This window comes from Vidua chalybeata, chromosome 22 (genome assembly GCF_026979565.1).
Source record: "Vidua chalybeata isolate OUT-0048 chromosome 22, bVidCha1 merged haplotype, whole genome shotgun sequence".
Lineage (NCBI taxonomy): Eukaryota > Metazoa > Chordata > Aves > Passeriformes > Viduidae > Vidua > Vidua chalybeata.
This window is the reverse complement of record NC_071551.1, coordinates 7,577,146-7,593,075: the sequence shown is the minus strand read 5'-3', so window position 1 is coordinate 7,593,075 and position 15,930 is coordinate 7,577,146. Positions and strand designations below refer to the sequence as shown.

General features: G+C 47.0%; 1 protein-coding gene across 1 annotated transcript; it reads right to left on the bottom strand.

Annotated features, from left to right (window-relative positions):
* Positions 1–1,610: 1,610 nt before the first annotated feature.
* SLC25A33 (solute carrier family 25 member 33) lies at positions 1,611–15,669 on the bottom strand. The gene is made up of 7 exons (XM_053963042.1): positions 15,457–15,669; positions 8,886–9,065; positions 6,528–6,605; positions 5,337–5,437; positions 4,488–4,554; positions 2,807–3,087; positions 1,611–2,169 (listed from the first exon to the last, which is right to left on the bottom strand). The coding sequence occupies exons 1-7, from the start codon at positions 15,504–15,506 to the stop codon at positions 1,967–1,969; spliced, it is 960 nt and encodes a 319-aa protein (XP_053819017.1). The 5' UTR covers positions 15,507–15,669; the 3' UTR covers positions 1,611–1,966.
* Positions 15,670–15,930: the final 261 nt, after the last annotated feature.

Sequence of the window (15,930 nt, the reverse complement as noted above, 5' to 3'; positions counted from 1 at the left end):
CTGGTCAAATTAAGACTAATTCTGTCAGGATTGGTAGCGAAGCTTAAAGGACAAAACCAAAAATCCTGCAGAATTCCTGATTTCCCATCAGATTTAGTTAAAAGAAAAATTTGCTCGCTTTCTCTTGCTTTCTCTCTTACCAACTCCCAGACTTCTTAAAAGTGTTGGAGTTCCCTCCCCTCATTCTCAAAAGACATCAGCAGTCTACACATTTGACTAACATTTTAGAAGCGAGCTAGTGCACTGGAAGTATAGAGGAATGCTAATTTAGGAAAGAAAATATCAGAAAACGTTTCAGAGTAGCAGCACAAGTGTCCTAGTTCTCAAAAATAGAAACACTGTTTGACAGTTTTACCTCCTATACAGAGCCTGAAGCTTCTGCTGCTCATCATCTCCATAAAAAAAACCGTGTCAGTTTTTACTCAACTGTTTCCTATTTTAGCTTAGGAGGAATGTGATAAGTTATTTCCAAGAGGACACAATAGAAATCAGTTATTTTTTGCAGTTTTGCCTCATAATGAGGCACACACACATTCAACTCTCTCTGCACTAAGCTCCTACATCACGCTGATGTCAAACCTGACCTCAAGTACCAGTCATCAGCTGGGGTCTACTGGGAACAAATAGGAAGGTTTGAATCCAGTTATCAGCCCATCCCATTTCTGCCACAAAATCCCAGCCTGGAGACTCCACCTGATCACAGGCAGCCCCACTCCCTGCCAGGCTGACTCCTAATGCCTCCCACACTCCTCCCAAGCCCGGGCAGCCTCTCTGCTGGGAGCAGTGCCTGAAGTCAGAGCTCTCCACAAACACTCGTTCGTGCTCCAGGGCTCAGCACCTGCTCAGATCATGAGGAGCTCGTTGTTGTCACGGGCAGGGAAGGCCAAAGCCGGGCTCAGATGCTGCAGGGCTTGTCTCAGCTGCCAAAGCAAATGACACTAATGAACAGAAGGGCAGAGTATGGCCAAAGCAAAACACCAGCCTACATGTCAGTTCTAAAATACCTTTTCCTGCACTATCAGTAGCAATTCATGTGCCACACTTTAGTCACAAGGTGCTGCTGCAATACAATGGGGGTGAAGACTATTAAAATGAAAGCATATTCTAATGTTTTTGAAAGAACTAATCTCAAGTGTGCAGGATATTTGATTTATAAGTGAAAGATAAGAATTGTATCATGAGAACTGTCAAAAGTCTTTCTCTCACTGAACTTTCACAGAGCAGCCAGGCCAGTCACTGGCTGTCCTTATGCTCTCAGGCCTGCACCAAAGCCAGGACTAAAAGCCACGCCAGATCTGTCCATACCCAGTACCATAATCATATGTCCCAAATGCACAGGGGACACAGAACTGTAATTACATTCTTACTACAAGCCTCCCTCCATCATATTGCCAGTGCAAGCAGCTTTTCTAAGAGATGCTGGAGTGCACAGTTCATACCCTCAAAACAGAGGAACAAGTTTGTCCTACTTGAACAGCCCAGGGTGTTCACACAGCAGTGAACGATGCACCCCGAGAAAAACAGAACTACTCTCAAACTTATTTGGGCACTTAGGCTATTACAGTGCCCAAAAGCAATATGACCCAGTTGTAAGAAGACAGTTTCAAATGTCCAAGCCAGTTCTCCTGTTTTAATACAGTTTTAATGAACATAAGTCCAAGAGATCACTTGATATATGAGGTACATTCCTTGACCACATATGGCTGTGTTTAAGGAAAAGGACAAACATATAATTAAATTAAATAGTGTAATTTAATTTAGTAGTAGTTTAATTATCAAGTTAAAAAAAAATTATAATTAACTATTAACATTTATGACTTGAGACCTTTTAGAAAGCATGAGTCCAAAAGGAAATATCCACAGTTGGTCACAGACTTGTAGTGTTTCCACCAGCAACAGTCTCTTAAAGGACTATTTGTTCAATGAAGAAATTGGTCTTCAGTCTGTAACAGGAACCTTGGCTCTGCTACTTTGCGTGGTCTTCTAAGAGATAGACAATTAGCTCGTAGGTGGACAGGACAATGGCTGTGTTTGGTATCTGCCGGATGAGCTGGGCAAAGAGTCCTCTGTAGAAGGCCAGGTACCCCTCTTCCCGAGCCACCAGCCGGGCTGTCTGGATGAAAGCCTTGTACTTGGTGCCCTCCTCTCGCAGCCGTGTCCGGATGACCTCTGCACAACAGGGACCAGAGCCCAGAGTTACCAAGGAGAAACGTGCCAGGACCAGGAAAGCTCCTGCCTGCAAACCCCAGGGACAGGGAAACCTTCTGGACCAGCTGGCAGCCAGCACATCCAGCCATGGAGCCCTGGACACACTGCCCTTCAGGCAAGAGGAAGAGTTAAAGAGGAGTTCTCTTTCATGTGGAATAAATGAATGATTGGCTCATTGGAGCTAATACAGCTCTAAATGCTTTACTGATGCTCACAGAATCAATATTGCTCCTTCTACACAACCGTGTCATTCACATCTATCCAAAAAGACTAACACCATTCAGTCCCCAAGTGCTTCCCACAACCCCAGAGGCTGTGGGGACTTACCCAGCTGAGGCTACTAGGGAGAACAGAAACATTAGGCAATCAGATTTTTGGTGGTTTTTGAGTTGTTTTTAAACTAGCAAGTCCCAATCACCAACCACATGTCTAACTAGGAAGAGTGGGACCAGTACTGAAAATGCCAGTGCAGAAACCAAAGTAACAAGCATTTGGCCCTTCAAACAACTAAGGGTTTTACAGCCCTAGACCCAGCATTTGTCTTGGATTCCAGGCAACAGCTGTTGTACTGCACTCCTAAATGGAAGGGTTAACATACCATGAGGATAAGCAATACAGGAGGCACAGCCCTTGGAAACAGCAGCAGCAACCATCAGTCCAAAGAAGCTTGTCGAGGTCCTCTCGGTCCCGTTAGAAGAAGGGGGCAGTTGGACTTCCTTTAAGTGCTTTTTTAAACTTTCATAAATAGCAAAGCAGATAATGGTCTCAGAAATCCCTGCATAGGAGGCAGTCAGGCCCCTATAGAAACCACGGACACCTTCTGTCTGGTAAACATATCTAGCACACTGCAAAGCATTCATTGGTTTGGAGCCCCTCACTCTAAAACACAAACAGAACAGAGCATATCGTGAGCCAAGAAAAATAATTAAAACTGAAAAAAACCCTTATGGCTTTCAATACTTTTTATAGCTATGGAAATAGTTCTCTAAGTTTTACTCCAAAATTCTCCTAGGAAAGCTGCACAGAGCAGGACTACAATGCTAAGAGTACACACTTGGCTTTGCTACTTCACTAATATACACTCGTAATTCCTTCAGCTCAAGTTCAATCCAATCTGTCACAGCTCACACCAAGGCCTTAAAATACAATAAGCACTGAAGACACACTGCTTTGTGTCAAACTGGTGATTCCATTTAAAGCCATCTTCAGCAGGCCAAGAGACAGAAGTCTGCTGCATGAGACATGATCCTTCATTTTAAGAGGCAGCAGTCAGTTCAAAGGTGCCACCCTGCAAAGTGCTGGAATTAAGTCTTATAAATTATTTATAAAGTTGTCGTGCCTTGTAAGATCCTTTTTATCTGACCTAGCATGTCCTTGCAGGAAGGAATTTCCATTCTAAGCAGTCAGGTTATTAGCAGAGTCCCTTATTGCTTTGATATCCACCAGTGGCTGTGAAGCATTCAGCTACAAGAAATTGCTGTCAGATTCCCTCTGTCTTCTGGATGTGTAGTTAACAGTAACACAGTGGTGAAGGAGGCAAAAGAACATTAAACCACTGCAGCAGATCCTTACTGCCTGTAGAAGTTTTATGAAATAAACTGCTGTGTGTTCATCCCAATTTGAAGGCAGCATCCCCCTTTCTGTTAGAGCCTCCTGAGCAGCTCACCTGTCTGACCTGGGACCAGTGACCTTGCTGGCTGCAGTGACACACACCTGTCTGACCTGGGACCAGTGACCTTGCTGGCTGCAGTGACACACACCTGTCTGACCTGGGACCAGTCCAGGTGATGCTGCCAGAAGAGACACAGACTCCAGCCTCGTGCTCAGCCTCCCACACGAGCTCTCACAGCCCTTCCACAGCTTCTACCACTGCTGTATCACAACATTCTGCCCTCAACACATTTATCCTCATCTTCAACCCCAGAATTACAGAGGATTCTGCAAGCAACACAGAGAAAAATAATGCTATGCTAAACTAAAGATTTACAGTGAAACCAGAGGCTGAATCTAACCCAGCACTCGAGGCAACTCCCACATCCTCAATAGTTTCTGTGCATCAGACTGAAGTAAGACACCCAGAACATGAACCTTTAGTCTGACCACACAGAAACGTGGCTTGAAAGGTGGAACTGACAGTCAGGGGAAAGCTGGGCAAGACCTATCAAAGTACAAAGAGCCATGAGTAAAACCACAACGGTTCAGTTTTCCAGAGGCTCCTGTAGCCACCCAGAGGCTCCTGTAGCCACCCAGAGGCTCCCATTACCCCGTCAGTCACTCACTTCCGTTCCAGCTGCATTCTTGTTTTCACCATCCATATAGGGTTCATCAGGGAATTTGTGATAAAGGCTGAAAAAACACGACCAGAAGTGCAGCTGAAGCCAGGCCATTGCATTGCCATGAACCTTACACCCTGTGCAGTGAGACACTTTCAAAAGCCACGCAGGTGCACAGCTTCCAATTTCATGTTAAAATCCAGGAAGCATCAAGCCACGGATTCTTCCTTTTTGCACCTATTTTAATAAGTGTGTCATGCTCCTAAAGGCTGTTGCAGACAAATCCCTTCCTTACTGGCTGGATTTGGAATTCCAGCTCAAAGGAAACCCGTGGGGACACGAACCTGAACTGGACTCGCGTTCCCCAGGGCTGTAGGTGGTGCCATTGAGCTGCTCATTAACAGAACCCACCATTAAGGGCTTACTTTGGGAATTAAGGGCTTACTTTGGGAATGATTATTTTTAGTGACCACTCTGGTGACTGAACTAGGGGAGCTCTTCTGCAGTATTTTTCCTACAAGAACAAACTATTTTTTCCCAGCCTGGTAGGAAAAATACAACATCCTGAAACAATTTGGCAGAACAGTATCAGAAAGTTTAATGGTGTTTACTAATATTTTTTTCCTTGCATTAAGAGACATGACCAGAGCATTGCAGTTGAAAAAAAAAAATCCTAAATTAGTAAACAACAATCTAGAAATATTTCTGTGCTGAACAGAAAAACAGCTCCTCTGTAGACAAGGCCAGCTAGGAGCTGCCATCTCCTGGCTTTTGGCCTATACCACCTCAGATTAAGGGCACATTTTCAGCACCTGCCACACACTGGCCTCTGTTCCTGGAATTGCAAACACTTACCTGCAGAACCTGCAGAACAGATGTGCACAATGTTGCTGTTGGGCACAAACATGCTGTTAAACTGCTCTTTGGCTTTCGAGTAGCATGCAAAATAGACAGCTCTGTGGGGGGGAAAAAAAGAAGAAAAGCAATGAAAAACAGACAATGTCAAACTGGACAATTACTGCTCTTTGCCCAGCCCCCTGAAAACCAGAACTCTCTGAAGAGGCCTCCAATGACCACTTCCATCTGCATGGACACAGGGGTTTTTGTTTTCTTTCTTCCCTTACCCCACAGTGCCAAGTTTGACACCCACAGGGCAGGAATATTTTGCTACGGGAGGCACCATGGTGTTGCAGACAGCACGAGTGGGTTGCATGGAAAAGCAGAGTCCTGGATTCAGAGCCCTGCTGCAGAGCTTACCTGCTCAGAAACAGGATTCCCTGCTTCTGTGGGGGGACATCCCACCTACCAGGCAGGAGGCCAGAGAGGGAGTTCACCTCTCTTCAGGTCCCTTTCTGACTGGGAAACTGGTTCAGTTTCAGGCAGAGAACACACCTGCCAATATCCAAACTGCTAATGAGTTTTATCATTTCCTAGACAGAGAGATCCTCAGCCCTGCCAAGAACAGGACAGTCACAGGGAGAGACCTCTGAGGTGCTGTAAGACTTCCAAATCAAGCAAGCTTTGGTGCTGCTGAAAGGGGGACACACACCCCTTTTTTTGGGGCTGTGTGGCAGCAATGAGACTCCTTCCCCCTCAGCTGCAGTTTTTCATTTGAGAAGAATTTAGGCAAGCAAGGCCCAGAGAGCAACTCCTCTCCCCTGGCACGCAGCTCCCACTCACTGCTAGGCAGGCTCTGCTATGTGTCCAAGGGAAGCAGGACATTAGAATAAAGCATTTATTACCCTACAGACTTTTCTGCTCTGCTTTCTCTTCCTTTTTAAGCACAGAAGTGGCTCTTGCAATGACTTGGAACTTAAGTATACCTGGCATTTAAGTGCCTTGTTTACTCTGCACCTTCCAGTGTCATAGAAGCGTAAATCAGATTTTTATCAGTATTTCTTGGTGTGTGCACTGAGCAGAATGCAGGCACATATCTCAGTTTATAGATGGGATAACTTCATGGCCTATTATTCTGAATCACAAATGCACTGTAACATTTGTGTTGGCACCTTAAACATGGCTTTTAGCAATAGTTTAACTATTTACCTTGATGGTGCAACTCCAACCAAGTTTGGACCCAGCCCTCGGAAGAGTGACCTTGGTCCTTCTTTTTCCAGAATTGACCTTAAAATAAAAAACAAACAGGGAGGGAGAAGACAGTACTTGGGTTAAAAGTTAGTTTCTTGTTCTGTCAGGCACAGAGCCAAAAGAACTACACAAAAACAAAGACTATGACTTGTGGAGCTGTTAGATTTTAATCTACATGATATACTTCAAAATAAGTGGAATTATACACTGAGTAAAAACCAGTGTACCATAAAATTCGGTGCTCTAAAGGCAAATGGGTGTCAAATGGCACGAGGTTATAATTTCCATTCTTTGAAAGCTGTCAGGAATTGAATTGAAGTTTCATGGAGAATCCAGTGATAGCTGACTCTGATGAACAAAGAATATTTTTTGCTTCTCTGTATCTAAGCAATTCAGAAGTTTGGTTCCCGTACAGTCCTGTACAGAGACATGGAAAAAGAAATCCTTTTTCCTTTCACAATTAGCCAGGGATGTGCCTTTTCCCCCAAGAAAGCCGAATGTGGCAGTCCCACGACAAACAACGTGGGTGCACAGCGTGCCAGGCAGCAGCTCTCTGAACTGAGCTCAGCATGGCAGAACCAGGCAAGGAATTCCGGGTGGCTCCGGGCTCCGTGGGCACCCCCTGCACCCACCGGAGCTGCCAGGCTTTCAGTTTGCTCCCCGGGTCACTGCCACTGCTCAGAGTGCTCCCCGCAGATTTCAACCCAACCTGCTTCCACAGGAGGAGATACATGAGCTTCTGAAACACTTTTGTTTTCTGCAGCAGAGCTGAACTTTCTGCATAAACTCCAGGGGTGAGTGTTTCCAAGGAGACAGATCCACCAACTCCTTGTTCTTTGTCACTTAACAGTCACGACTGCAGCTTCCAGCTGGGCTAACTCATCAGAATCTTAAATGGATTAGACAAAACCAGCCTGTCCTTCTGGAGTGCTTTCTATCAGCAGCAGGCTGAACCTGCCCTCTGGGTTTTCCTTCCATTTACAATAGTCAAGGCTTTTCATACTTAACACCTTTAACTCTCACAGAGCAATTTTACTGGCAGGGCTCCTTCCTTAGCTATACAACTTTCCCAAACCATGAGGTCCAAGTCCTGTCCAGTTTGGCAATGAGCAGGACTAAGAAAGGGATGAAAGAGTAAAAGCAAGGGACCGAACTTCACTTCTTTCTTCAAACATTTGCATTTTCTCAGGTCATAATCAATAGCATTATCTGCTCCTCACAGATGCTGCCTGCAAGGGAATGACAGCAGAAATACTTTTCTCTCACTTCTCAAGCATCTAAAGTAATCAGGTTGAAAACTTGGCAATACACACAGCTGAGCAATTCCTGAAGTGAAATTAAATCAAGAACCCAGTCACCAAACTTAGTGAGCTTAATAAATATATTAAAAGGCTGCCCAATTTTAAACCATTTCTTCTGTCCCTAAAAATAAAAAGACAAGCCCAGAAAAAGATGGGCCCAGAGGATGAATTAAAAACTTCCTGCCTTAAAAGTTATCATTTTCTTTAGTTACAGCTGCCTAAAGTCCAGTCCTGCAAGGTGAAAAGATAGCAAAGGAAAGGGCATTAAAATCAAAGCAACTGCCACTGCCTTATGCATTCAGTCACGAATTGCTCTAGACTCACCCCTGAGTAGACAAAGAAATGTTTGGCAGGGGAGAGCAGGCTGTTTACAATACAGAAACTCAAGTCCCAGAATGACTCCAGCCAGAGAGCTCTGCAGAGAATTTGAATTAGCACTCCAGTGTTATATAACTGTGCAGCTTCTCCCCAGGCAGTCTGCCAGGCGTGCTGGCCTTACATAAAATCATTCAGCTCGCACTGCTGGTCGGTATTTTCCTTGGCACTCCTGCCACCTGATCTCAGCAGGACCTCTGCATCACCCTGGGCTGCCCAAGCAGCCAAACAAACTCAATCCTTCTGCACGAGGGCTGGCCATAAATCCATGGTGCTTTGGTATTAACATACAGTAGCTGAGATTGTCATAGATGCTGGTAGAACTTTGAGCAGCTGTTAGATAATTTCACATTTCCTCTTCTTTATGAACACACACATCTGAAAGGGAGCAGCTAGAGCATCAAACACTGCAGTCTGAACCACTCAAGGCTTTTAACAGACACTAAGACAGGTATAGCCAGGACTGATGCACAATAATGACCAGCAAAGACAACACCTAATAGCAGAGGACAGCTCAGTAAGCCAGCGACAGCTGAGAAGATAAAAGCCCCCAGGACCCCCACAGGTCACTGTATTTCAGTGAAGTGGAACTGGGATCAGTGTGTCAGGAATGGTGAATGAGAGGAGGAGCAGCACTCACTTGAGAACACTGAAGAGCCCGGGGGACACAGACGTTGGCCTGACCATTCCTTCCCCGCTGATGGTCCCCAGCTGCACCTGGGGGTAGTAGACAGTCCTGAAGGCCAGTTTTGAAGATTGAAGCCTCGTCTTTATCACCTCTAAGGGACACGTAAAGATGGCTCCAACCGTTCCTCCACACCTGCAAAGAACAATCCAAAGAGAAGGCAGAATGTGACAAACGTCGCTGCATGGACCTGCAGGAGCACAGCACAGAAATTCAGTCTGAAGACTGGAGTCGTCACTCCCCATGGACAAGCCTTGGGAAGCAGGCAGCTTTGGCACCAGGCAGGGCAGACTGTTCCCCTGCCCTGGGGGAGGGATGAGACCCCTAAACACAAAGGTGATACCAACAGCAACAAATATCCCTGACTGGCCGTGGGGTCAGGGGACCACTGACAGGTCCCACGTCCTGCCACGACTTGGGATTCTGCCTGGAAAAACTTCCATGGCATCCATCTTTCAGAGGCTGCTGTCCTAAAACAGACACAGCCTCGGATGGATTTTTCTTATGGGAAGCAGGAAGCTGCCAGATGAGAACAAGCCACCGGGGATTAGGATTCTACAGAATGAAAAAAAATAATATTCTTCACCATTTCAGTACTTATGATTAAAGAACTGCCTTCAGAAGTAGCAAATATCAAAACTACACTAAGCTAGGCACTCTCAAGAACAATAGATATCAACTTCTTTTATAGGGGAAGGAGGGAAGGAAGCAGCAAGGGTGAGAAGAGGGTTGGCAAACAGAGTAACAGGGCAGAAAGGCTCCTAAAGAACAGACCTCCCATACTCTGATAACAGAGGGACAAAAATGAAATATTATACACACGTGACCCTATAATAGGCATATACTCATCTTAATACAATAAGACTAAGCCTCAAAAAAAGCACATTGGGCCAAGAATATAAAGTGTATGAGTCCTAAGTTTAATTTTTATCAGTGATCTGGAAAGTGACAGGTCAAACTATTTCTCTCTCGGCTGCTGTTCCTCTTAGGTAATTGAATGTTCCTTCTGGCAAACTTCATGATTAAACATAATGCTGAGGTTGGCTAAAAGGTAATATATCTACATTTTATTACTCAAACACACTGGGATTTAGAAAGACTTAACTAAATATTTCAGGTTTCTTGCAAGGGCTTTTACTACAGCTCAACTGACTAGGAAATATTTCCTTTGTTTGCACAAGTGTCAAAGCATGTGATTGCTTCAGAAACCCATGTTAACTATTTTCCTTAGAAAACACCAGGGGTCAACAACTTAAATCTCTTAATCTCTTTGATGTTCATGTGAAATTGCAATTTTGGTAGTTTTCCATGAAAGGGAGATGAATTTAAAAAACCAATTGTACCCTTTTTCTTGTGTATAAAAACCCACATTGCTTGCTAAGGAACATTGCATGCACTAATTTGGGAACAGAGATCCACAGAAGGACATTAATAAAGGTATTAGTGGGTATTTTCTAAAGCCCCTTCCAGACATAGCTACCTTACCAGGAGAATCTTTTTTTAAACACAAGGGAAAGGGTAATAAAAGAATGGCAAAAAGATCCAAGCGGTAGATGCACACCAGCTCATGAATGCAGCTTATTTTGCCTGCTGAACCAGTGCATTTCATATGAACAGAAACCATTCTCTGCCAAAGCCCCAAAGTCCCCACACGTGCATTAACAGCGTGGCCACCCAGGCTGTGCAACCACAGAACTCCAGGCTCTTTACCAGGCTCAGAAGAACACCCCAGACCTCATGGCCAGGGAACACAACTTCATCACCACGGCTTTTGGGTTCTGCAAGATTCTGTCCAAGGTAGGAGCCCAAAGTGTGCTTTTCAAATGCAAATGCACCCACCAGAGGAAACTGCTTTCGTGGAGACTGGCAATATGATTTAACAGCTTTGTTCAGTTCCTCTTCCTTGCTGAAAGGGATGGAAACCTCAGCTAGGGATAATCCGCACGTCCACAATGACAGGCACTGCAAGCAAGAGCTTTGCCTTCATCCCTTGGCAAGCTTTTGGATGTTGACCGGGGTCACTGAGCTGATCATGGAACTGAGTGCACAGCAGCTGGAGCTGTGTCATCTGGCTGTGAGACACCAGTGCTCACAGACCTCGTCAGGCCTTGATTATTCTGGTACTGAAGCGGGGCTTGGAGCTGAGCCCTCTGTGGGCCCACACAGCTCAGGAGGAAATGGCTCCAGCTCATCCTTCTCTCCTTTCTCAGATGCCTCCCACATTGCTCACACTTGTCTGAAATGACATTTCCAGGGGAAGAGACCCATCAGGAATGGCTTCTCCAGCAAAACCTTTCCTGCTCCCACAGCTCAGGCATTACCTGGAACAGACAGAGTTCCCCCACTGCTGCCTTTCCAACTGTGTCTATCCAATACAGACACACATATGTGCAATTAACTCCTGACTAATCAACACACTCCAGAGCAACTGCAAGTCTGGGGGAACTTCATTAAGGTAATTTGATTGCCTGAATTCCCAATTCCTTTTTCTACCAATGCTCCATTACTGTGTATTCGGTCTTCAGTCCCCATTTATTTCACATTAAAGCAATATTTTGACAGTAACAATTCATAAATTCAGAGCACTGAAACTTTATTTTCTATTTCTGAGCTACCAGCTGCTCAGTCTAGTGACTCCTTGCTCCAATTTTTTAGCCTCTCTGGCATATCCTCTCCCACATCAGCTGTCTTCTTGCCTTCCTAGCTCACTCCTTACCTTTCAGCCTTTTAGTCTAACAATCCAGTTAATCTATGCAGCCTTTAATATTTAAGTACTCCTGCTAATGCATGTGTAACCCTCTGATACCCAGCATGATGAGTTAGTATCTGCAACACCAGTTTTAACAGCTCAGAGTTTATGTTGTCAGTGGAACATTTAAAAAAAAAAAAGTTATCTAACAGCAATTCTCAGAGTGCCAGCAGGGTGCACACATTATGTCCCACTTATAAATACACTGCAGATAGTTCAAGTAAGGACTGATGTATTGGGCAGTTTTTTCAGATGAGATGATCTTCCTTTGCATGGGAATTCCACACATCATCCCCTGGGAAGATGCCTGAAAAACAACACACAAAAGAAACACTTTATCTTCCTAGGGTGCTCCAAATGCCTACATCTGGGAAAAAAGGAGAAACAACCTCAGCTACATAAACAGCCATAGACCCTGAAACATTCAGGGACATGGAGCAGGATAAATTTGATTTGGGAAAATCATGAACTGCAATCAAGGCAATCCTGCCAAGCCTTCATGCTGTGAGTCAGGGTTTTTTTGCTGCATCAGTGCAGAACAACAGTTCCAGGGATGTTAAAGCAGTGCTCACTGCACAAGCCTCTTGCAAAAATCCTGAAACGGTGTCTAAATCTATCTGTCCTCAGTGAACAGCATAGAAACCCCCTGGAAACAAAACACCATGGCAGAGTGTTTTCAACAGGTCAAACATGTGATCCATGGAGACACATAATGTACTCTCTACCAACAGCTGAAGAAAAATCATTTACTTCCATAAAGAGACGATGTTTAAAAAACATGCAGAGGACAGGCGTATCAGAATCCAATTCCAATTCTTCTCTTGCTGACAGGTTTCTATCTGTACAGAGTCCACCCCCAAAGTATCCATCACCTGCATTTGAAATAAACTCTCAGCACCCACTAGCACAATTGACAGAGATGCCAAGAATCTTAATTAAGACTCACTTCATCAGTCCTAGATTTAATCACTGAGCAATATTCTTAATACAAATATCAAGCCAATGCTGAATATTAAAGGAAGTCCTGCAGAACAAAGTGCTTCCAGTAGAGCACCACTGACAAGATCACAAAGATGATGGAGCTGCCTGCTTACAGCCTGACCCATTTTGCTGTGTACTTGAAATATTGATTTTCTAAAACACGCCACATGCTCTAGCATGACACGCACAGCAGAAACAGCAAAGCAGGTTCCACCTTTGAGATTTCATTACTGCATTGTCCAGACTGTGAACAAAACAAGCTTCTGCATCCTCAGATGCCAAAGGAAACTGCGTTTTAGAACAATACAGACTGTTCCTAATGCTTTAATGTTATTAACCATTCATTCAATTTCCACCTAATCATGTGTTGTCAGGTGCAGCTATTCCTGTAAGCATTTCCTGTGTTCCTTGAGCTGCCACGCTGTCAATGAGGTAGGGGATGCCCAGGAACCTGAACCAGGAGCGGGGTGGGACAGTCAATCCCAGCACAACTCCCACTCCTGGACCACACACACATCTTCACGTGAACACTTCACAGGTGGAAACATTTCCTGAACTGTCTGTCAGCATCAGCACATTGCTTCACACTGCCACTTCTCAGGAAATCTCTGTAGTGACCAGCGTTCCTCCAGCTGGGAAGGCAACATGGAGTAACCTCTCTTCCCAAACAAAAACAAGCAACAACTGCAGGGACAGGAGCCCTGGGCTGTAAACACGCTCGTGTGTGCTGTGCAGCTGGGCCATCATTGTCTCTGCTGCTCCTGAAACCTCCCCAGCCCTCAGAGCCACGTTCCCACCACAACACCACGAGGACCCTTTGGCTTGCTGCTGCTCTTGGAAGCCTGAAAAGGAACTAACAGAAACGAAAGGGCCAACGAGCCTGTCTGCCTGAATAACCTGGTTAATAGGAAACCATCCATTTCAACAACTGGAGAGCACTCTGCAACACTCAAGTGCATTTCATCACTCCCAGCCTCTGAAGTGCTCAACATTCATTCTATTCTGGCCCCTCAGGTTATCTCTGGCCTGCCTGCTTTGTGCAAACACAAAGATATGAATTACTTTTTAATCTGACGCCACAGCCCATCCCTACCTTCCCAGGAAACCATCATAATACCAAGAATGCCTCTATCAAAATTATTCCAAGTGAATGGGTTCCTTTTACTTTCTCTGCAAAAACCACTTTAGAACTGAACAAAGTGCTGGGATCCCTGCAGAAGGCAGGGTACAATAAATCACCAAGGAAGAGGCTGACTTCCAGCACTAGATTAAAACACCGATGAGTTTAAAATTCTTATTTATTTATAGTCTGAGGAGTTACATGAGGACACCAGAAGCTCTGGATGGGCGCTGTTACTATCCAAACAAATTCCACGTGTACACTCAGGTCCAGCTTCTGTCCTAGGCTCCAGGTACTGCTGTGATGCAAGGGGGGAGGCAGAGGGGACAGAGGACTCAGTGCAGAGTCTGCAAGCCAGCAGAAGGGCAGTGTCTCTGAAAAACTTAAGATTTGTTTGGTTTAATATTATATTAAATAAACCTAGTGCTCCAGGGACATGTCAGAGGAAACAGAAGTATCCTGTTGAGCAACAGAAAAACCAATGGTCTACCATCAGGCAGATTTAAACTAACAACAGGTTTCAGGTTGGCTTCCTAACTACCGTCAGCTGACAAGCACTAAGGAGTATTCTATTACTGACATCATTTAAGCTGTTAAAAAATGAAAATAAACTATTTCTGACAAGGCCAAAGGTGCACTTAATCTGCACAATGGATGATTAAAACCTAATTTACACCATACAATTATCTTCCTGGACTACGACTGAAACAACTGTAATAAGTTGATTTTCAAAGGGTTTGTGGCTGGCGGTTCATGGGTTAGGGCTGTTACTTTTAGCCTTTAACACAACAAACCCAAGAGCGTACAAGTCCTTGAAGCAAGAGCTGGACAGAAGGACCGTGCCAGGTCGTTCACCCACGAGCAGCGGGGCCTTCTGGCAGCCCGTGTGCCCGGTGCCCTCCCGGTGCCGGTGCCGGTGCCGGTGCGCTGGCAGGGATGCGGCAGGAGCGCTGAGCTCTCTCCGCCGAGCGGCACGGAGCCGCGGCCGCAGAGCCCGGCCCGGCCTGGGGCACCGGCCCGGCACCCCGGGCCCGCCGCGGGGCTCTGCCCGCCCGGCCCCGCCGCGTGTCGCCGAGCCCGCCGCGTGTCGCGACAGCGGCGCCGGCAACGGGAAAGGCACCGCTCGAACCGCGCGGGGAGCGGAGCGGCGGCTCGCAGGGCACAGCGCGGCCCGGCCGGCCACTGCGGGGTCTGTGTGTCCGTCTGTCTGTCCCGCGGCCACTACGGGGCCTGTGTGTCTGTCTGTCCCGCGGCCACTGCGGGGCCTGTGTGTCCGTCTGTCCGCCCCGAGGCCACTGCGGGGTCTGTGTGTCCGTCTGTCTGTCCCGCGGCCACTACGGGGCCTGTGTGTCCGTCTGTCTATCCCGCGGGCACTGCGGGGCCTGTGTGTCCGTCTGTCCCGCGGCCACTGCGGGGTCTGTGTGCCCGTCTGTCCGTCCCGCGGCCACTGCGGGGCCTGTGTGTCCGTCTGTCCCTCGGGCACAGCGGGGTCTGTGTGTCTGTCTGTCCGTCCCGCGGGCACCGCGGGGTCTGTCCGTCTGTCCCTCGGGCACAGCGGGGTCTGTCCGTCTGTCTGTCCATCCCGCGGGCACAGCGGGGTCTGCCTGTCTGTCTGTCCGTCCGTCCGCCCCGCGGGCACGGCGGGTCCCGGCCCTGCCCCGGTGCCCCGCACTCACCCCCCGGCGAAGAGGTGCAGCAGGGTGTTCTCCTGCGGGCCGCCCGCCATGGCGGTGAGGATGAGGAGGACGAGGAGGATGAGGCTGAGGAGGAGGATGAGGAGGATGATGAGGATGATGAGGATGAGGAGGATGAGGGCGATGCCGGTGTCCCCGCCGGGCCGCGCGCCGAACGGGCCGCGCGCTCGTGACGCCACCGGGGGGGGGCGTGGCCGGCGCCCGCGCGTGACGTCACCACACAGCTACCGCCCCGCAGTGACGTCACGGGGCAGCCGAAGACACAAATATAAATTTTAAGGCTCATCTGATCCCGAACCTGCCGAGAATGTTTGGGGCTCTCGCAGCGCTACTGGGCCGGTGAGGTTGATGGAGAACGCGGCTTAGCAGGGAGGCCTCGGCACGGGGCCAGCGCGGCTCACAGCCGGACTGTGACCAAAACGGTCCCTTTTCCACCAAAACGGTCCCTCTTTCACC